This window comes from Drosophila mauritiana, chromosome 3L (genome assembly GCF_004382145.1).
Source record: "Drosophila mauritiana strain mau12 chromosome 3L, ASM438214v1, whole genome shotgun sequence".
Lineage (NCBI taxonomy): Eukaryota > Metazoa > Arthropoda > Insecta > Diptera > Drosophilidae > Drosophila > Drosophila mauritiana.
Genome location: NC_046669.1, coordinates 940,081 through 962,241, shown reverse-complemented (window position 1 = coordinate 962,241; position 22,161 = coordinate 940,081). Strand labels below are relative to the sequence as shown.

The 22,161-nt window shown below is 44.6% G+C and overlaps 2 protein-coding genes across 2 annotated transcripts in view; both read right to left on the bottom strand.

Annotated features, from left to right (window-relative positions):
* Nucleotides 1-42: 42 nt before the first annotated feature.
* LOC117141249 (divergent protein kinase domain 1C) lies at nucleotides 43-1,876 on the bottom strand. Its single transcript, XM_033304615.1, has 5 exons — nucleotides 1,511-1,876; nucleotides 1,292-1,444; nucleotides 1,082-1,219; nucleotides 806-1,014; nucleotides 43-746 (listed from the first exon to the last, which is right to left on the bottom strand). Exons 1-5 carry the CDS (start codon nucleotides 1,658-1,660, stop codon nucleotides 173-175), a joined length of 1,224 nt encoding a protein of 407 aa, XP_033160506.1. The 5' UTR covers nucleotides 1,661-1,876; the 3' UTR covers nucleotides 43-172.
* A 1,283-nt stretch (nucleotides 1,877-3,159) lies between these two features.
* Nucleotides 3,160-22,161, bottom strand: part of LOC117141247 (glucose transporter type 1) — a 74,988-nt gene continuing 55,986 nt past the window's right edge. The window contains 11 exon segments of the mRNA XM_033304613.1: nucleotides 3,160-7,175; nucleotides 9,677-9,780; nucleotides 11,427-11,566; nucleotides 11,629-11,832; nucleotides 13,375-13,497; nucleotides 13,560-13,837; nucleotides 13,897-14,175; nucleotides 14,233-14,357; nucleotides 14,446-14,702; nucleotides 15,422-15,589; nucleotides 15,688-15,853. Of these exon segments, the coding sequence (XP_033160504.1) occupies nucleotides 4,705-7,175; nucleotides 9,677-9,780; nucleotides 11,427-11,566; nucleotides 11,629-11,832; nucleotides 13,375-13,497; nucleotides 13,560-13,837; nucleotides 13,897-14,175; nucleotides 14,233-14,357; nucleotides 14,446-14,702; nucleotides 15,422-15,589; nucleotides 15,688-15,853 (4,315 nt within the window). The 3' untranslated portion in view covers nucleotides 3,160-4,704.

The window sequence follows — 22,161 nt, the reverse complement described above, 5'->3', positions numbered from 1 at the left end:
AAAATGAGATTTGTTTTGTTGTAGTCAATAAAAAGCATTTTTGTTTTATTTATTTGTAATTAATTAAGTCTACTTATAAAAATGCTATCAGTTTTGAGCCAGCTGTACGCCAATTGATCTACCGTCCGCTGCTTCCGTGCTTCTCAGACTTCCGTACCAATCCCCGAATGTCTTAGACTCCCCGACGTGCCTGTCCCTCGTCGGGAATCTCGGATCCTGCGGATGCTGCTGCAGCCTGGTGCAGTTGCTTCAGCTCGTTGTAGAGTCTCAGGGCGAGCTGCGTGTTGGGGGCCCACTGGCGTCCTGGCACTTGATGCTCCTTGGGCGGCTGGACGCACATCTTGACCAGCTTTTGGAGCGCCTTGGAGAGGCGCACTCCGCTGAGGAGGCCGGGCTGAAAGGTGCCTCCGCCCAGGAGGATGTGCTCGCAGAAAATCTGGAAGTTGTTGTTCTGCTGAATGTGCGTGCAGGATTGCTTCTCCTCGTCGCACAATCCTCGGCAGGAGTGAAAGTGGCAGTCCTGGTGGGCGTGGCACTTGACGCCCCTGGACAATCGCTTGTCCAGCTGGCTCTCCACATAGACGTGCTCGGCACTCTGGTACTTCAGCCTGCGCTCAGAGGCGGTTCCGAAGCGATTCACCTGCATCTTGCACATCTTCAGCGGCTCCGGCTTCATTTCGTCCAGTCGGAAAATGTACTCCATAATATTGAGAGCGTGCTTCAGCCGCTGCACGCGATTGGAGGCCCTGCAGAGTTAAAAGATATATAAGTTTCGATCATAATTTAGTTAGAACTAAGAACCCACAGATACTGCATTATGCTGGGGTTGGACTGCACAATCTCCAGTCCCTCAGTGGCGTAGTAGGGTCCACAGGAGCCTAGAACTGCCGGAAAGATGGACTCCTCGTCGAAGAGCTTGCCCATCATGTAGTTGTTGTCCTTGAAGAGCCTCCAGAAACTGACCATCTGCTGCGAGTTATCATCGGCTATTTCCTGGTTGACCAGAGCGCGGATCTGAGGTTTCCGTATGAAAATCGGTTACTTTAATTTCTGAGCACAATCTAATCTCGTGTCTACTCACCATATTATCATCCAGGGTGACATTGTACGCCAGAATGATGTGCAGTTTCACGATCTCGTGGAACTCCTCGAGCTTGGGGTATATCGACTCACCCTTGTTGTTCGTCCAGCTCAGCTCGTCATCGTTGTGCCGAGCCAACTAAGTGAGTGGGAAATGGAAAGGTCGTAGGCTTGGTAACCAAAGCGTGAGAACTAGGAAAACGCGACCTACCTTCACCGCATACAAGTCGCCGTTCTTCTCGGCCGTAAAGAGGATAGTTTTCATATCGTTCAGCGGACACTGAAAGTTGTCGAAGGAAGATTGGGAACCACAGAGTTCCTCACACAGAGAGCCGCTGTACTCATGCTTTTCGAATTTCTGGCACTATTCGATACAGGATTATATTGAAACATGATTATGTTACAGGGGAGGAAATAAGAAATAGCTCACCATTAAGTTGAGGCTCCGATGGGACATCAACTTGAAGCAGAACTTGAGGTTGAGGAAGGCGTAGCTGAAAATGCCCACCGCCAGCAGGACCGCAATTAAAACCGTGCGCTGCATTCCGAACCGAATTTTCCGACGCAGGGCGGTCAACATTTTAAAAGCCAGAGATTTCCATTTTTAACCAGCTCGCTTACACACCCCATCGAAGGTACGGGTATATACCCTTAAAGCCCAGAACTGTCAACCAAATCTGACACATCCCTGACATGCGCAGAGCGCACTCGAATCCTGTTTATCGAAGTGTATCGAAATCAGTGCTGCCAATGTATCCTTTATTTCTTAAAGGTGTTCTCCGCCCGAAATTGTCATGAAAAGGATATGCTTTCAGGACTTGCTTTGTGCCCCGGCCCAAGAATAAGTCTGGCTTGTATTTTGAAATTATTACTTAACGTATAATTCTTTATTTATACTCTCAGCTAAATTGAGCAATTTACTTTACTTAATTCATCAATTTTTATTTGTATTTTTAATAAGTTGTCTTTTAATTTCATTCAAGTGTTTAGAGTTTCCGTTTTGCTTTTGCTTCTGGTTTCTTTGCTCTGCCTTACTAAAAATTATTTAAATTCAGAATCATATACCTAGGTTCAAGTTTATTGTTGTATATTAATAATATAATTATTATTCCGCGTCACTCCCACTTCCTTCGAATATTCTCAGTGTGTCGGAATGCAAATCTGTCTGTCAAGTCTGTATAGTTTGAGTGTTTCTTCAGGGTCTTGCTAATATTCACCTTTGCGTGTATTTATATACTTAAGATAACCGTTCTGTATGCACAATTTTAACTAGTTATGTACACAACTATATGTGGCTATGACAAATGCTAGAACATATCCGAACCACAAACTAAAGTACAAACAGGTAAAAAAAGTCGCTAGGGTATAATGCCATTGTTAATTGTGTTAATTCAGCTATATTCTCAATGGGCATCTCACTAATTCTTGCAGCTGGCTTTAACTTCTGTTGTTTTGTGAGTGATTATCGTGGCTCGAAATCTCATCGATTCGAGGGCTTTTGGGCTAACTGGTAAGTTTGTGTCCTTGCTACGTGAACTTGAAAGGGACTTGCCTCGGTTTTAGCTATCTCCCATAGTAGTTTTCCTATTAGCGGATAATGTCATTAACTCGGTCCGTTGTTTTTGGGAATCTTGGGAATGCATTCTAGGGCTAATTGTTTCGGCAGATCAGAATCTGTTATTTACAGTTCGAATGGTGCACACAACTTAAGACCAGTCAGTTTCCGTTTCCGGTGCCGAATTCATGCACCTTTTGCGCCATTTTGAGGTGCCTGTTTTATTCGTTTTGCTTTTTTATACTTGATTTAACTTTACGCAATGTTAACATTCTGTCTTTTGATTTTGTTACAAAATCGCACGGCCGCGTGGCATTTTAATTTTTGTTGGTTTTCCGGTTTCGTAGCTCCGTTTAACTCATTATTGTTTTCCTTAGTTCATTAAAATAATGTAAAAAATCTGCAAATTGCATGCTCCTCTTTAATTAATGTGCCTTTAAAAAATGTCTATGATTTCTCTATATGTATTCATTCTTATATTTACAGCAGTTTTCATTTTCGATTTGGTTTTGTGAACTTGATCCTTTGGAGTTTTTTTTTCGTTTGAGTCTCCCAGAGGATCTTGTTCTTGTTGTTCTCTTACTTAAAACCTTTGTTTTTGGCAGTGCATTTATATTTATTATTTTCGGTTCACTAATTCATAATGATTCGCCACGGCTAAAGACTACAAATTAAGTTCATTTAGTTGTTACTCGTAAATTAGGTTATTAATTAATCAACAGCAGTTATTTACAATTTTCTCGGTTTTCTTTGTTCTCACGCAAGGTACGTCTGATTCAACGGCCATTAAAATAATTTGGAGTGCTTAGTTTACAATTAGGTATTTAAGTTATTTTTGGGAGCAACTGAGGCTACGACGAGAGATACGACTAGAAAGTATAATTGGAAGACAGTTGTTGGGGGATAATACACTTGAAACAAATTATGCGGAAATCAAAAATCAAAAAGATTGTGGGGCTCTGGGTGAAACGAAAACGTATTTAATCCTTGAGCAAAACGGCTTATTGCTTTGTTACAAAAATCGCAAGCAGTCCCTGAAAATACGCGCATATCAAATAAATGCTAACAAAACTCTCATTTTTTCGTGTTATCTCAACACTCGTTTTTGTAACATTTAACTTGTTGTCCTTAGTGTGCCAAACTACAGTTGCTGTTTTGCTTTCTTGCTGTTTTGTTGTTAATTAATGGTTAATTTCATTATTTAGTTGCACTTGCGTTTGCAGTTGCGGTTGCTGAAACTCTAAATCTTGTGGCGCTGCTCCGATCTGATCCGACTGATCGCATCCTTATAGCTAGCTTTAACTGGTATGTTAGATTGGTTGTCTATCTTCTAGGCTTGAGTAGGTGTGCATTATTATTTCCATTTGCCTTGGCTCTTAACTATGTATATGGGTTTAGTCAATTTAAATATGCAAATTCAAAACCTTCGCTTATGTTTAAGTTGAATATACAAATGCCCTCCTCTGATACCGCTTGTATTTATTATGTATACGCACTGTTAGCTTAAGTACTTCTTTTCATTATTTAAAATAGTCGTTGTTCGTCTTCCTCTCGTGTTTGCAGCTGATGTGATTCGTGTGTGTGGCTTGTGCATTAGGGCGAGTGAATCTCAGGGAGGTAAAACTATATCATATACAAGTTCTCCAAGATCGTACGGACAATAACCCATATAACATCAGGAGAACCTTTATATCATTAATTTTCTATGGCCTCATTTTGGAACCCGAATTTTACCACCCTCGCAAATCCACCCTTTCCGTAGTGCTCGTGTCTGATCTGTGTGATCCTCGCTTTAAACAGAGTTTTGGCTTAGCAAAAATTAACTTTAATTTACTTAATTTTTTGGCAGTGTAAAAATTGTAGTTAAATGTAATTATGGTTCTCGATCGGCCGAACAACACCGCTGCTTCCTCGGCTATTGCTTGTCCAGTCGCCACATGATTAGTCTTCGTCCAGGCTCTGCGATCGTCGCTTCGAGACCACCAGGTATTTGCGGCCGAAGTAGGGTGAATCTAGGGGAGGATGCAGGATTCAGGATGCAGTGAGTCCGCGGAACTTCTCACTTCCGCTCACTTCTTGCGCAGGAAATCGGTGTACTTGCGTGCTCGCTTGCGCACTCGCTTCAAAGCCGATCCCAACCGGAACTGATCGTCGGTCAGATCGTAGGCGGGGTGGTTTAGCAGGTGGTGCACGTGGTGGCCGTGGGTGTGCGTGTGGGCGTGGCTGTGGTGCGATTGTGAGTGCGGTGAGTTGGCGTGATGGTAGTGGTGCATCTGGACAAAGTCATCGCCAGCGGGGTTCACGGACCCCGACAGCGGCGAGCCCGGCGACATAGGTTGGGCAGCTAGCAAATTGTGTTCGGAGGCGGCGTCGAAGGACTCGAAGTGGTGCAGCTGCTGGTGGTGCGTCAGTGGCTGCGGCGACGGCAGCGACGAGGAGTGCTCACTGGTGGTGGAGGCGCCACCGCCTCCAGCGCCCTCCAGTCCGCAAAACTCCTTGGGCAGTTCGTCTATGCCAAGGGGCTTCTCGAAGTGCGAGTTCCCCGACATGTTCGTGTAATCGTAGCTGGGATAGGTGTAGGGCAAATAGCCCGTATGGTGACCCACCTCACAGCCCACCTCGGAACCACCGCCTGCACCACTTCTGTTGTTGATAAACTTGACCTCGTTGGCATTCCGCTCCAAGCTGCTGCTGAACACTATGTTTATGTTGTTCGAGCTCGTTGACAAGTTGATGTTTGTGGGCGAGAGCTGTTCCGTGGAACTCTGGTTCAGGTTCGTCTCCTTCGAGATGGCCCTGTAGTTTTGGAAACACTCGGCAGCATCGCTGGACGCTGTGTTTGTGGTGTTGGTGTTATTGTTATTGGCGTTCGCTTGTCCCTGCTGGAAATTGTTCTTGTACTGAAACTCTAGGGCGTTCGAGGGCTGGAAGGGATAGTTTTTGGAGTTGTTCAGGATGTCACTGGCTGTGGCATCGCCCTTGGACAGATACTGGTGGATGTCCTCGCTGGTGATCTGCAGATCCTGATCCAAGTACGTGTTGCACTGTATGTAGTTGTAGTTGTTGCTGCAGCAATTGTTGTACGCCTCGCCGGCATCCTGATGGAACATCACCGTGGTGGTGGCCTCATCTTCGAACTCACAATGGTAGCTGCCACTGCCCTTGCTTCCACGACTTCCCTTGCTGCCCCGCCGCTTCCGAGCAGCTGCTGCCGAAGTGCTGGGCCCCTCGTCGTAAACGAAGGAGCTGGTGGTGATCTTCCGGCAGGGCTTCTTTTCCGGCTCAGGCTCGGGCACTTGCCAGGCGTCCAGCTTGTCCTCCTCCTCCTGTTCCCTCTCAGGACCTCCCCCGACTGCTCCATCCATTTCGGAAGGTGATCTACCATCGGCCAGGAAGCTCCAGCGAATCGGCGACGGGGAACAGGCGTACTCCGGCAGCTCGCTGCTGCCCAATGCGCCCTTCGAGCTCTGACGCTCCAATGTGGATCCCTCGGCAGCCATGTTCTTGGCGCGGTCAAAGATCGAAGTCAGCGAACCCAATTGGCTATTCGGGCGGCTGGCATTCAAGCCCCTCAGCGATATGGAAGTATAGCTGGGGTGGCGATGCTCGGGCAGCAGGCTCCTCTGACTCCTGTGGTGCTTGCGCACCAGGGCCGAGGCAGACTTGATGGAATTGTTGCGACTCAACGATGACCTGGAGCCATACAGACTCGTCGAGTCCGTCTGGTAGCAGTAGTCGGAGCTCGTGCAACAGCTACTCGGTCGTCGGGATGAGCCGTAGAGGTCCTCGGCGAAACACTGGGCCAGTTCGGTGCGGGAGGAGCTGTTGGTGGCAGTGGTGTTGCAGCAGGTACGTCTTACCATAATCTCCTGAACCTCCCGATCCGAACAGGCGGGGTCCTGGCACACATTCGTCGTGGATATGTCCGTAACGGAGCGATGCCGGCGACTGGTGCAGATCGAAGGTCGCACCACCGAGTGGTTGGCCGAGCTCTGGTGCGCTCCCGGCAGACTGCCGCTGCCCTGGCGACGACTCCTCCGACTGTGGCGACTGTGGTGCGAATGGTGGTGGTGCGAGTGCGGCGACGTGTGGCGACTGTGGTGCGGACTGTGGCTGTGCTTGCGCTGCTGGCAGTGGTGCAATGGCGGTGGTGGCTGGTGCTGCTGCTGTTGCTGCTGCTGCTGCTGTACTGGTGGTGCTGGCTGCTGTGGTGGTGCTTGCGAGGGATTGGCCTGATCACATACGACTTCCTTCTCATAGCTACAGTGTACGTATTCGTGTGTGGCATAGCGCGACTGATGCTGTTGGTGGTGCACCTGCTGCTGTTGGTGGTGCGCCTGCTGCGGCTGATGCGGCTGGTGCGGCTCCTCAGCGCGACTCGTGGAACGAACACTGGCAGAGTCAGGAGGCGAGGCGCTCCTCAGTCAAGGCCCGCTGCTCGGGCAGACAGGTGGAGGCTGACGAGGGTGATGGGGCGCAGAGGCAGCGCTCCGGCCCTGGTGTGTACTTCGGCCGCCGTCTAAAAATCGCTCGGATGCAGCTGCCCAGCGAAAGGCGGTGGTGGAACAAACAAACAAACACAGGTCGAGAATACGAAAAAAGCAATTAATACGGCGGGCCAAATTGTGGGTTTCTCAGCGTTCATCGTTCATCGTTCATCGTTAGTTTTTAATTTATGGGCGGGCTTTTTTCGGGCGTTCTTAGCTGCGATGCATTCACTACTGCTGCTAATTAATAAAGTGCATGCAAAAAGTGCATGCCAATAATACGCATGCAATTGGGGAAAGGCGATAAAAACGCTTGCAATCGCTTGCAAACACATCATGCACAAAACACATCCTTCACATGGCGATGATGAAGTCGAAAGGGCTGGTGGTTGATTGATGGCCTGATTGATTGATTAATTAATTTACCCAAATGATTTTCATTGGCCTTTTTGTGCGGCTGCGGCAATAATAGTTGTAATCAATTAAATTGTAACAGAAGTAGGCTAGTCCCTATTCGGGCGCCACTGCAACTGAAAACTAAAACTTTGACCGCAGCTGCATTCAATTAAATTATGGCCTACTCGATTTTTAAGCTAATATATTGAAAGCATTAGAAATAATGATTACGGGTTAATTGGCTGGCATTTAAGTAATAAATGATTTTGAATGGAAGGGTCTGAAGGTTTGAATGATATGTGTTTATTCTCAGTCGCATTATTGGCACTTTTCTTTCTGATCTTTGAGCGAGTGGGTGAGTTGGGTGTACTTTGGGTGTTCGTATGGTGTTTGTTTTCACAGAGTGGTGCGACTTTTCATTACTTAGCCAATCGGTTCGCTCCTTTTTTGTCTTTTTTATAGTTGGTCCCAAGATCAGTGGTTTTCCCTTCACTTGCGTACTATAAAGGAACGAAAGGAAACAATGTAAGCTACGTTCATCAGATCCGAACTGTCGGTGGTTCGTTTCAGCGTCAGCTTGAGCCTTAGCCTAGTTGGATATATACTTGTATATATGTACTATATAGTTAGATGGCTTAGATTCGACTGGGTGCACTTGGTTTGGGCATTTTCGTGTAAATGCTTTCGTGATTGGCTGAGTGGCAGCGAGGTGACTCAGTGGCTCAGTGGCTGACTAGCTGGGTTGTGGTGGCTTATTATTAGCGGTGGTGCTGGGTCAACCTACATGACATCCTTCCGTGCGCCGAGTGCCGGCGGAAACTGTAGTCGTCGACCTCGTCGTAGTGGCACTTTCTCGCCGCCTGCGGCGTTTGCAGGTTGGTGCCGTAGTTCGTGTAGCACTGGCCACCCGATCCGGGGCCGGATCCGGCCAGGCCGAGGACTCCGCCCGGACCATAGCTGCTCGATCCGGGACCCAGGAGATTGGTGCTATCGCTCAGCGGATAGGGACCCATGCCTTCAACCGTCAGGGAAAACGAGGTCGTACCAAACACTTGATTATTACAATGCACGGCAAAGGGATTTCTCGATTTGCGATTTTGATTTTTCAGGTTTTGTTTTTCATTTCATGCAAGATCAGATAGGCGCCAATATTGGTGGTTGTTGTCGATGTTGGTTACATACAATAGTTGAGTGTTGGTTGTGTGTTAGAGGTCCAGTTGATGGTTGAATTTGATCGATTGATTGATAGGGTTCCAATGTTTAAAATTGTTTGATCCAAAAAAACACAATTCATAAATCCGAATGGAAATAAACAATGCAAGATAGTTAATTTATTCAGACGGACGCGAGCATCGCATCAGTTTTTAGTTACAGATTAAGAGATTAGAAGAGCAGTACAGATCGAATTGCTACGATAACAAGCAACTAAGTAAATAGGACATTCCAAAATAATACAATACTTCAGAGTTACTAGGCAAACAAAAGGAGTCGCAAATAGATACACACACTTATATTAATGAGTGGAGATGATGGAGTTCAGAAAGGGATTTTGAATGGATCGGGGTAATGCAGAATTTTTGCTGTGGTTAACTAACGAAACATCTATTGACTAATTGCTCGAATAGGTGTGTTTGCTAAAATTCAAATTTTTTCATGTTTCCCTTTCACCCAAAAGAGTGTTTTTTAAATCCCAACAGATTTGAATGCGCATAATTTGTACGCAGTTTCGGTTGTGTTAAACAAAAAATTAATTATGCGACGCGTTGGACAAGTTTGGTTCATGAGGCAATTTACATAGATACAGTTTGTTCGGTTTAAACAGTTAACAAGTAAATTCAAAATTAGGGTCCTTTATGTATGTTTACCTACAGGACACTTGCTATCTTGTGTGTGTTCGTTTCACAACCTGTGTGTATGGATATGCAAATATTGGGTGTGTGGTTCGAGCAATTTGCACAACAAATAACGAGGAAATTAAAAACTCAAACGGAAACTGGAAGTGAAACTGAAACGCAATCGAGGTGTGGTTGTGGTTTCGGGATTTCAGGAATTCAGGATGAGGATGCGGAGGATTCGGGCTCGGATTCGGATTCGGGTTCGGATTCGGGTTCGGATTCGGTTGTTCTGGGTGGAACGCCGGCGTGTTTTGGATTCTTACGTGAGTCATGTTGGGTCTTCTCCTCAGATACCATCAAGGCGGCATGCTCGATGCCAGAATTCATACTTTGTGGCTCCAAGCTATTTGTGCAGTTTAGCATACTCCTGAAATTCGCACACTCTACGATTATGTTTTAAGTGTAAACGTATTTGGTAAATTTAATTTCTTTGCAACTAATGAAAGCAATTTCGAGAGTTTTGTCGGGTTTTGGCTGTTTCTTTGAAGTTGAGAGAGACGCCGGAAAAAAGGGTCTCGCTGGCGGATTCTGTAGTTAGTGTATTGTAGTTTGAGGCTGCTTGGAAGTTATTAGGCGCGGCTTAAAAATCAAACATGAAAACCAAGGCAAATAAAAATGGTAATAAAATAACATTTATTTGAAATCAAACATATATAACGTGAAATTAGGTTAAGCTAGCACTAGTACTAATTGAAATATGGCTCCCACGTCCTCCGTCCCGGAATCTTCCAGGAATTGCTATGAGTGAAGGTTGTGATTGAAGTATATAAATTATTTGGAAGGACTGGACGGGCTGGTGGGTGTCACACTGGTTCTGGCGTGTAGCTATCCTAGCGGAGCTTCACTGTGCCTTGGCATGCACGCCACCCTTCTCCTCGGCATCGTTCTGCGACAACTCAAAGTCCGCGGTGGCAACACTGTTTCCGTTGGCATTATCCTCGCTATATGGTCAAAGATCGGGCAACAAAATCAGTGTGCATGTGGTGTGGCAGTGTAAGTGGGGCTTTTATGGAATGCATGGGTGGAGCACTTTGAACCAACCAATTTGATTTGACAATGAGCGATGAGGGGAAACGGGGCGCAATGATAGCGATTCTGATACATCGGATAACGTGATGGGGCAGAAAGATGTGAGATGCGGCTCTTAATAGTAGTAAGTATAGGTAACGGCTTAGCTATGCATAGAGAGAGTTGGAGAGTAGAGTATTAAAATTGATATTTAATATTGGGTATTTATATATTTGGCTATTATGAGTCTTATTTAGTTTGCTTTTCGGCAGCCAGTTGTTTATGGTTTGTAGTTGTAGTAACAAAGTAACGAGTTGTAACAAAGTACAGGCAAAGTTAAGCAAACATGCCGAAAAATTCATAGAAACTTTTGAGCGCGGGAATCCACAATCCCAATTCGATTCGGTTAACTTTGTTTTTAGTATTTTTGGTTCGGTTAAAAATTGTACATAAAGTGGCTAAATAAAGTACAGCAATACGAGCTACAAATTTAAGGTGGAACTTTGGAGAGCGAAACGCATCGGATCTAATATTTGATTTTGATTGGGGGTCTTTAGATACGGAGCTTAAGAGTCTGATCGATCGTCCTCGGTGGCTTCATGCAACTTACCCGTACAGTCTACTATCTCGAAAGGTCCTTGGAGGAATACATGGAACGCATTTCAAGTCAGAGGGTTATTTTCGAACGTATGGTGCTTTGTAAAACAAAAGGGAACCAAAATTTCAAAACGAAAGGAAATGAAAACTTCTGAACCCTGAACCGATCCTTGGAAAGCGGTTCACTGGATCAGTTTGGCTATGCAAGCCGCATAATAAACTTCCAAGTAATGGTAATCAAGGGCATAGTACAAAGATTCTGTATTGTATTTTATAGTATTTGGTTCGCATTTCTTGTGTCAGGTAAGAAAGTTGAGTTTAAGTTATGAGCTGGAGAACTATTCGACATATTGCCATGATTTGTGTGCAGAATTTGAGCGAAGAATGAGCTAGTGCAAGGACACATACCTGCCGTTGTTGTGCCGGAAGAGGGCCAGGATCTCCTCGAACGTCTTGTTCTTCGTCTCGGGCACCTTCTTGTAGGTGAATATCCAGAAGATGGCCAGGAACACGCTGAACGGCAAGAACGTGTAGTTCTCCAGGGCAGTCTGAAAATAAGTTGGTTTTCACACCCAAATACGACATGAATACTTAACGAAGGAAAGCTCACCTTCATGCTGGGGAAACCAATGCCGACCACAAAGTTGGCCATCCAGTTGACCAGCACCGCGATAGCCATGGCACTGGGCCGGGGTCCCTGGGAGAAGAGCTCCGCGGTGATCATCCAGGGTATCGAGCCGGGTCCCACCGCGAAGAAGACGACGAAGCCGAGGGTGGCCACCACAGAGAGGTAGGACATCCAGTCGATCATTTCCTGCACATAACCAAAGAACTCCTATACAAAATGCATAGTACTCGCATTCTCGATGTAGGCTTTTCCTCTACTCGCGCTTAACGAACTGTCTTCGAAATAATACGGATGAATACAGGACACAACCCCCTGATAAGCCTGATCTCTTTTATGCATGAGTTGGTTAGAGTAGCGAAAGTATTAAGTTAGATAGGAACTGAAGTTGGTTGGCTGCTCTCGATTTCTTGGTTCTCAAAGAGTTGACCTCCGAACTGCCGCTCGAGTCTTTCTGGGTCTGAGAATGCTTAGGAATGCTTAGTTGTACTTAGTTGCAAAGTTAGCTATATCTTACACAATTACCAAACAAAGAGTATAAATTATGGCTTGAGGTCACATTGAGTGTTTTGGTTTCTGTGTGAGAGTTTCGTGTGTGGGAGGTGGCGACACCTCTAAAGCGAGTTCAGCGCGGTGCTCTGCTCTATGTTTTTCTCCATTTTGGGGGAGCTGGTGGAACTGGTGCCCGGAAAACTTTTGCTGAGTTGTGTGTTGGTTTTGCTTTTTGTCGAAACTTTTGCTTGCCTTTGAAACTGTGTGGATTGCCTCTAGCGGAAAACAAAGCGTATAAATCATAAACAGAACGAATTCGTCAACCGATTTCGAGTGAGTGTTTTGTGGGGCGAAAGCCTGCCAAGTCGAGAATAGCTCTAATTAGGGGCGGGACAGTTGCGCAAGCGGCTGGCCCGGATATTTGAAATCAGGAACTCGTCCTTAAGTGCTTGACACACCCATAAACAAGTGCCTGATTAAATGGCAATTTGAGGGGTCCAGCTCGCAGGCGCAACAACTTAGCCTAGGCAACTGAAAAAGTAAATATATCTATTGGCAAGCCACGTGCAAACTGTGTATACAAAGTATGAAAGCCGTTAAAAACTCAAAAAGTCATAACTAACACAAAAGCACTCCAAAGCTAATCATGCATGTGCCACAATCTGCGTAAACATACCATATTGTCAAATCGCAGATAGAGGACGTAATTAATTACTAAAGTGACCAAGTTTTGGCCTATAAATTAAACACACATACGTCTATGACTTAAATGCAATACATCAACGCAGGCACGGAAAAAACTCAAAAAGGCTACGTTTAATGGCTGGGCGAGAGTCATAAATCCAACTTGTTATAAATTCAAATATATCTCACATCAATAATTTATAGATATACGCGCGGGACAACTGTCATGCTCTTACGTGTGTGTTGGTGAGTGTTTTTATGTTCTGGTTTTTTCATGTTTTGGTGGCTCGAAGGGGTAAAACACAACTTCATGCATAAAATATATTAATATTCAAATATTTATAAACGCACGCACTCGTTTGGAGTAAATGGGAAATGGGATATGGGATAAGTTCTAGCGTTTCTAGGAGTTCGGAGTCATATGCAAATCACTAAACGGGCGGGGTCAAACAAATGCAAACCCAAACTGGCAGGCATTTTAGCATTCACATTCGCAGGCATTACTCTACAGGAGCAAGAGCAGGACTCGAGAATCCTGGACACCCCTATACTTGCCTTGATCAGGAACGAAATGGTGATGAAGATTGAGAAGATGAACATTCCGCCCAGACCATAGAGATGCAGGGTCCGGCGACCCGTGCGATCCATCAGCGGAATGGACACGAGCGTCATAACAACCTGTGCATAGATAATACATTACTCAGAATCAGAATCCTTTAATGATGGCTACCGAAACCTACCATTATGGCGCCGATGCCTATCGTGGCGAACTTGGCGCTCTCCTCAGTCAATCCCGAGCTCATGAAGAGCGACGTGGAGTAGTAGAAGACGGCGTTGATGCCGCTGAACTGCTGACTCAGCTGCATCACGATGCCGATGATCAGCGGAGGGCGCAGGGTGGGCGAGCATATCAGCTCCATGGTCGATATGTGGCTCTCGGACTGCTGGGCGCGCTCCTCGGCCCGCATCTCCTCGATGTCCTCCTCCACGGAACCAGAGGCTCGCAGCCGGCGCAGGGCTACACACGGATTTGTTAAAAGGTGCAGCTTAAAGTTTATTGATTAAAGCGGGTTGTACCTTTTCGCGCCTCCTCCTCCCACTGCTTGGTGATGAGCAGATATCTGGGCGACTCCGGGCAGACGGGCAGCAGGATCAGTTGCAGGATCGCCGGGCAGATGGCCAGGCCCAGGAGGATGGGCCAGCCCTCGTTGGTGCCGAGGATCTGCTCGATGCCCAGCACTTGGGATAATAGTAAACCTACAGTCACAGCCAATTGATTAACAGTTCCTAAGCCACCGCGCAGATTCAGTGGCGCTATCTCCGAGATGTACATGGGCACCAGCGACGTGTTGAGGCCTTCAAATGGTCCATGCATTAGTTATTTTAACTTATTTGTTTATAATAATTACTCACCGCAATTCACACCAATTATAAATCGGCCAAGGAATAACATTTCATAGGAATGACTAACTTTGGTAAATCCCATCAAACAGGCGCCGGCAATTCCGAGCACATTGTTCAACAGTAGGCCGCCTTTTCTGCAATTCGAATAAAATAGATAACATTTAAGCAATGACTAGTATACTAGTATCTTATATTACTATTGGTATAAGATAATGAAATTACCTGCCAAAGCGGTTGGCCATCCAGCCGCCGCTGAAACCGCCCAGCATGCCGCCGATGGCGAAAATGGATACCGCCACCGAGTAGAGCTGCTGGATGAACTCCTCGCTGATGTCCTCGCCGTAGCGGTCCTTGTAGACGTCCTTCATGAAGTTCTCGATGTTCTTCTCGGGCGCGTTGATGACGCCGGTGTTGTAGCCGAACTGCAGCATGCCCAGCACCGCCGAGAAAATCGAGTAGGTGAGGAAGAAGGTGAGACCCTGGAAGTTTTGATTGGTAATACCATTAGTGGTGAACAATTCAGCGGGGGAGCGGGCCGGGACGGTGGGGATTCGGTGGGGGATGTGCGGGCGGGTCCATCAAACGCTTTGCAAACGAGTGTGCGTCAAGGAAACCAAAGCTTTCTCTTTGGATAAGGCCAATTTTCTAATTGAAACTCAGGGGTAACGAAACAATAAGATACGTTCTGATGGATGAAAGTGTTCGGATGTCGGAAACCATACATCAAATCAAAGGAATCGAACAAAACAAAGGTTGTATTAACACTTTTCGTATGTATTTATTTGATTTTGCTACAGAACTTATAAAAATAATAAATAATAAACTAATTAGATAGCTAATATTTAATATACGTTGATGAAGAAGCCGTCTGTACGTGTGCAGTACACTCAAACAAATCTCTGTTAAATACTTTTTCTACTGTATTTTGAACAATGAATCTCGGATGTCCAATTGGTATAGGGGATAAATTTGTTTGAGTGTGGACAGAAACTGAGGCCAATCCGAAGAGCATTTGCATCTGTCCGTCATGGTGGCAGTTTCTGCCGTCAGTGGTTCAGTGTGGCTGGGTGGATGGATGTTCGGGTGGTTCTGGGTGGTTTTTGGTCGTGTGGTTGTCTGGCTCTGGGTTGTTGGTAGTTGGTTCTTGGTGTTTCGGTTTGTACATGAATAGAGAAATGAAATTCAAGTATTTAATTACACAACATGGCAAATAATTTAAGCTACAAACTTGTTCTAAAAGTCTTAGCTTCCGTCTGTGCGTGTGCTCCTCCAGTCGATCGACGTATTCGCGCAGCTCCTCGATCTCCTCCTTCACCTGCTGCACGGTGTCCAGTTCGTGCTTGATGGCCACCATGTCGCGCTTCACCTGATTTTGTAATAAGCAATTTAGCCAGGTATTATTAGTAGGTTTGAATTTGGATGGCTTTCTATTGCGTGGAATTGGATTCTGGACTCCCAACTCACCTCGGACACCTCGCTCTGGCAGCTCTCCACGGATTTGGTCAGCTCCTGGAGCTGGGTGCGGATTTCGCACAGGGCGACCGTCGTCTCCAGGTGTCGATCTCCCCGCTGCAGCTCATCGAGTTTCGCTGACAGATTCATGCTCATCACGCTAACTTGCTTTTGCAAACTGTGGTCAGTGGAAGGGCAAAGGGTCACAGCACAGGCGTCGAGTCAAAGGCCAAAGAGAATATCAAAGAAAATGCATTTTAGTCGTGCGCCGGTCGGGAAATGCCTTCGAGTTCATTCCTTAAAGTACTTATTCCACTACGAGACTGAGACAGAGTTATTTAGCGTATACGTAATTTATTTCGCTCTGGCCCAGAGAAACGCAAATCGTGAACGAAACACAAACGCAAACAGAACGAAATTATTTATGACCGCTTGCATTAAAATTTACCGAGCTATGCAATTATTGAGGAATGAAGCAACATAAATTTTATGGGCCACGGCTCGAAGCCGAGGAGCAGAAACAAAAACCGAAACTGAAGCTGAAGCTGAAACTGAAACTGAAACCGAACAGAAACGCACGCCAGTCGGCGGCGAGTTCCTTAGTCACTCAGCTCCTTGGGCAGAAGTCCAAGAAAGGATTTCTGTGTTGGGCGGACCGAGAACAACAATAATAACCGAGCCAGGCCACTAAGTACATAAAAAGTAACTTAAAGTAAATTGTTGGCATATTTCGTTAAGGTTAAGGCAAGAGTAATGTACAATGCACGAGGATGGAAACTTGACGGCATTATATATACACGCTAGTATTTATACTTAAGCTGCCTGAGCTCCGAACTCTGGCCCCATTTATTCCGCTCTTCTGCTGGCGGCAACTCTTTCGGATGGATGGTGGATGGATGGAAGGGGCGACCCTGCCAAAGTTCTAGTTTTAATTCTAGTTTTAATCCCGTTTATATCTGGTTCTGGCTCTTTGGAATGCATCAAATTTACATTTCCATCAACCGCAAAGGCTGTGAAAACAAATCGGCCTCGCCCTTTGCTCTGCATCCAAAGTTGTGCAACTTAAAACAATGCCTATGAATGCGCTTTCTGACTAACTTAACCATATTAGAGATCTCTTAGGTTTCCCGAGGTTTTAATGAATTAAACAGCAGTTGTTTTGCACATTCAACCATCTTTGAAATCAAAATAAGCACACAATATATTAGAAAAAATGTATAGTAAACCTTATAGGCTAAATTTAGATATATATCGACGTTCGCATCGGAAGATGCACTTTATGCTTTGTTTGTTTAGGGGTGTGGGGGGGTGCCATCTAAATCAAATGGCAACAAAAGTGTTGGGGCGACAGTTGCCAGCGGATGGGCGGATATGCATGAATGGCGACCCATGCCGCCCACATTGCGCATACGACACGTGGACCCTGCTTGAGTTGCCTGCGCATTATGTTAATGCAACGCCGAAGGAGGGCGTGGGCATCCTGCGGGGAAGGCGGGGAAACGCTATCGTTAGTACTGTTATTGTTTTGCATTTCACGGACATTGTTGTGCCGAGCATAAAAGGATTATTTTATGCATGCATCAGCCGGCGCAACCGAATCCGAAACAGAATCGAGAGCAAAACCAGAACCAGGACGAGATATTCGAGCGCATCCTGTGCAAGTTATTGTTCTCTGCGAAAACAATTGCTGCCTGTGCGTGTGTGTGTGTGCTTGTCAGATGCAGGCATTTTCGGTTTTCGGTTTTGTACAAGGGATTTGTATACGTGAGCATTTAATAAATTTTCTGCCAATTTCTCCCCGGCGTGTGCATTCATTAAAAGCTGCAGCGTACGTGTCCCATCGGCTGAAGGGATTCCAGGATTCAGCATTCTAGATTCTGGGGATTCGGGATTCCAAACGAGCTGTTCTTTTCGCTTTGGGTTTGTCAAAAAGCTGCGCTCAGTTTTAGGAATATCACATTTTTGACAAGACAAAAGCGGATTATCCTTTGGCAGGATTTCAATCACATTAACCCTCCGAAAGTCCGCAGCCAGAGTTCGCCATCCGTCAAGTCTCCAGACTCGCTTCACTTACAGCTAAACTTCAGTTCAGATCTCAGTGCACACAATAAATTCAGCGAATAAATTAAAATCAAAATCGATTGTTCTCATACATCTCGCAAAGCTGTATGCAAGGTTCATCAATCAGTTCGAATTGGGGAAACGAGGGGAATCGAGGGGAATCGGGAAATCGGGGTGTTCAAACCAATTGGCATATAGGACATTCACCAAACGTTGCAAACACTTGTTTTTCAGCCCGTTTTTGTGTCGACTCTCATAAACTTTTGCTGCACAGCCCGCGTTGCGTCGGCATTTGTAAATCAATTTGAATTTATTTGTGCTCTCGTTGCTTTCGATTTGCAAGGCAATATTTTATGATTGGCATGATTAACATTTTGTTTGGATTATGAAATTGTTTGAGTTCGCTTTCGGGAAAAGATATATGCAAAGCCAAAATGAACGAATGAACGGAAAACAAATGTTCTGGAGTATCTGGTTGTTACAGTTTTCTCTCGGTTTTCGGTTAATTTTGGTGAAGGGACCGCTACGCCAATTAGTCTGGGTTCTGTTTGTGGCAAACTTTTAAACATCGACAAACATTAAACCATAAAAAGTGTACAGTACAGTAATTCATTGCAGCAACGAAACATTGGAACCGAAAACACAAACAACAAAAAACGGAGGCGGGACATTAAACGAGTTGAAAAATCCTGCAGATATTGTGTGACTGACTGGCTGACTGACTGACTGACTGAGTGATGCATTGGCAGGGGATTACGCACGAAAGGGGGTTTTTTGGGGTAAAGAGGTTAAGCTAATTATGAACTTGATGACATGCAGGGGGCGGGAAGTGGCAGGCGGAAAATAAGAGCGAGCGCTGCTGAAGTGGCCAACCGCAGGCTGATTGACTGCCTGGCCAAAGGATGTTTGTCAATGGCTTTACATGCCAGCGCACGAGTGTGGGTGAGTGGGTGCGAGTGTGTATGTGTGTGTGTGTGGTGCGAACAGCGACTTAATGGCCCTCAAACACTTTTCGGCTTGTCATAAAAAACACAGCCTCCTGGCAACCGCACAGAGAAAAATAAATGACTCCGTTTTTGGGATTACATTTCGGTGGGAATACTTTCTCTTTTATATCCGGAGTGCCCTAAAAATCACACTTTTAATTACTTATAAAGGGTTCTTAAAATATCCAAGAATATTCAAAATATGTTCCAAATATACACACTATATTTTAGCTTTTACAATACATTAATTGGCCATATTGCAGCATATTTTGATTCTACTTTATTTTAACGTTTTAGTATAGGAAACTACTCATTTTTCTGGCCACTTTTTTTCTCTCTGTACTGTTCTCGAGGGTTTTGTCAAGTGGGGCCAAAAAATGGGGGATTCACACCGACACCCACACGCACACTTACAAAGCTCTCTCTTTTTTTCCACCCTGATGATGAGCACGTTTCGGAAACTAAATTAATTTATTTGAACATAATTGAATTCTAATTGCAATCCATGCGAAAGGGGGCAGCAAAGTGACTGGATTTCGGGCAAATGTTCTAATAATTAACAAATCAATTTGAGGGGCTACGAGTGCCAAAATAGAGAGCAGTGCAAAATGCGGAGAAAGGGGTTATTATTACTGCAATACAATATGACGAGGGGAATAGAGCAAAAAGATTTAGATTTCGTAATTGAAGTTAGTTGGTTGTAATTGCATACTCATTGAGTGGTGTGAATACCAGGCCACTTTGCGTGTGGCTTTTGTTGTTTTCGATGGTTGAGTTGTTGTTGTTATTGTTGTTGTTGTTGTTCATGGAGGTCATGGAGTTATTGTGGCAGTTTTAGTGGTTCAAAGGGCGTTCGGGAATTGGATGATAAAGAACACGTATAGACATTGTACAACATGTGAGGCAGGGTGTTTTGAATGCACGCGAGAAATGCATTTCGTCCGAATTTCGGATTCTCCATCGGTTTTGCATCGTTTGCGTTTGGCGAAATGCATTTCAGGCAATGCAGACATATTCACAGAAGGGGAAAATACATAGCACGCAAATACTAGGGATGCCAAATATGTCGATACTTCAGAATACACTTAAAACACTTGCAATTGATTTTGATCTGCTGCTATCTAATCTTTAATTTAATCTATGATATTTATTTGCTCAAAATATTGCATATATTTAAGGTATTTCTCTGTTACTTATAAAGTTGTTCAACATTTTGAAATCATTATTCGAAAATAGATTTTATATCGCAGGGAATCCCATTGTCCCATAGATTTGTCATCCCTAGTATGTACTCAAGTGATTGACAGGTAGTTTGGAAATCAAATTACAGACACATGTGCTCAATCACTCGGTGGTGACGTTTAAGCAAAGTAAATACGTTTCGATTGAATTGCAATTTTGTACAGCGCGTGACATAGCAACAAAGGCGGTCTGATGAAAGCAAAATGGCAGCAAACGACAAACAAATGCTGCTAATTAACATTTTTTAATTAACGATGAGAAGCCATTTAAATGTATACGAACAGAGTTATTATAATCCTCGAATGGATGAATGGTTAATGAAACGAAAGAATAAAACGAAACGTGTGCTCTGCATACATGGCGGATGAGTGATGTTCGAATTGGTTTTAATCGCAGCGCGATCTGGTCGCTATTGTTATTGTTAATGTTAATGTTAAAGTTAATTAATTTTTAGATTAACTCTACTGTTATGTACCTGGGTGGCATTGTGCCCATCATTTTGTTGGCTTTTCTTTGGACTCACTCCGTCGATAAATTGATTAGTTATAGAGTCTCTTTTACAATTATTATGTCTTTATAAAGTTGCTTTGCTCACAAAGTCTCTGCTCACTGCTCGCTTTACTCGCTTTTCTTTTCGGGGTTTGGTGAATGTCGTATGGCCGCGGTTGATTTGTGATATCGGGGTCTATATGTGATATCTTTTGTCGGGAAGGTTGCGCAACAAAAACAACACAACACAAAGGCCCTCAATGAATAATTGACAGTCTAAGGACACACGCAGGACACTTAACTGAACATAACTTGCGCAAATCTGTGAGGGAGGAGAACATTAAACATATACATTGCATATTTGCTCGTTAATATATCACACAGGCCACAGAAACGAAACCGAAAAAGGGATGAGCCCACCGCAGGGCACACAAATTAAAACGGAAATTAAAATTTATTTGCGCCCGAACTAAAAACACGTATCGTTCGTTATTTGTTTAATAAATTAAATAAACATTTTTTTTTTTTTTTTTTTAATTTTTTTATTATTTATTGAATCTTCCCTTTGTGTTAAGAGACTAACAATAAGTGTTCAAATCTTAATCTAACTTAATTAACTTTCACTTAGTGATAGTTTTTTTTTTTTTTTTTTTTTTTTTTTTTTCATTAATGCCCTAATAAGTTTATTGCTGGGCTGGGAGGTCGTTGCGGTGCAGCCGGCTTTGACTGCATACTCGGATTAGTTTTCTTGCGAGGGGATTTGTATGGGTGGTCAGCTTTTCGTTATACTTCGTTTTTTTCTCAGCTATTACTTCGATTACTAATTTGATTTTTAGGTCTCTGTGTATGTTTTCGTTTCGAAGGTACCACGGCGCTCCAGTGATAATTCTCAGAATTCTTGACTGTGCTCGCTGAATAATGTCTATGTTACTTCTGGATGCGTTGCCCCACAGCTCGGAGCCATAAGTCCAGATAGGTTTTAAGACGGAGTTGTATAGAAGAGCTTTGAACTCCAGACTAAGTGGAGAGCGAGCATTTATGAGCCAGTGGAGGTTCCTTGCTTTAAGTTTAAGATGTTTCGATTTGGCTTCTATATGTTTGCGCCAAGTGAGCCGCCTGTCCAGATGAACTCCCAGATATGTTACCTCGTCGGCTTGTGGAATGCATATGTTATTCAAGACCAGTGGTGGGCATGTTTGTTTGTTTAAGGTAAAGGTAACCTGCTTGCATTTTTGAACATTTATTGAAATTCTCCAGTCGGCAAGCCATCGTTCTACAGATGTTAAGTGTCGGGATAGGAGTGCCGTGGCTTTTATTGGGCATTTCGAGCGACTGAGTATCGCGGTATCATCAGCGAACGTGGAGGTTGTTAGATTGTAGTCTATGGGGAAATCCGCCGTATACAGGGTGTATAAGATTGGACCCAGTACACTGCCTTGCGGCACTCCAGCTTCGATTGCGCAATCGCGTGAAGTGCTTGTATCGCATCTTATTGCAAACACTCTGTTATATAGGTATGACTTCAGTAGCTTATGTGTGTTTTGGGGCAACAGCTTGATTATTTTAAACAAAAGTCCATCGAGCCACACTCTGTCAAATGCCTGCGCGACGTCTAGAAAAATGGCTGTGCAGTATTCTCGATGTTCAAAAGCAGTACGAATTTCTGACGTGATTCGGTTGACCTGTTCGATGGTTCCATGTTTTTCTC

Bases quoted from the DNA above. Each gene is read 5' to 3' on its own strand.
- LOC117141249 (XM_033304615.1), bottom strand. From the start codon at position 1,660: ATGTTGACCGCCCTGCGTCGGAAAATTCGGTTCGGAATGCAGCGCACG. The intron at 1,445-1,510 runs GTGAGCTATTTC...TGTATCGAATAG, and splicing joins ATCGGAGCCTCAACTTAATG to TGCCAGAAATTCGAAAAGCA. The intron at 1,220-1,291 runs GTAGGTCGCGTT...CCACTCACTTAG, and splicing joins GCGACTTGTATGCGGTGAAG to TTGGCTCGGCACAACGATGA.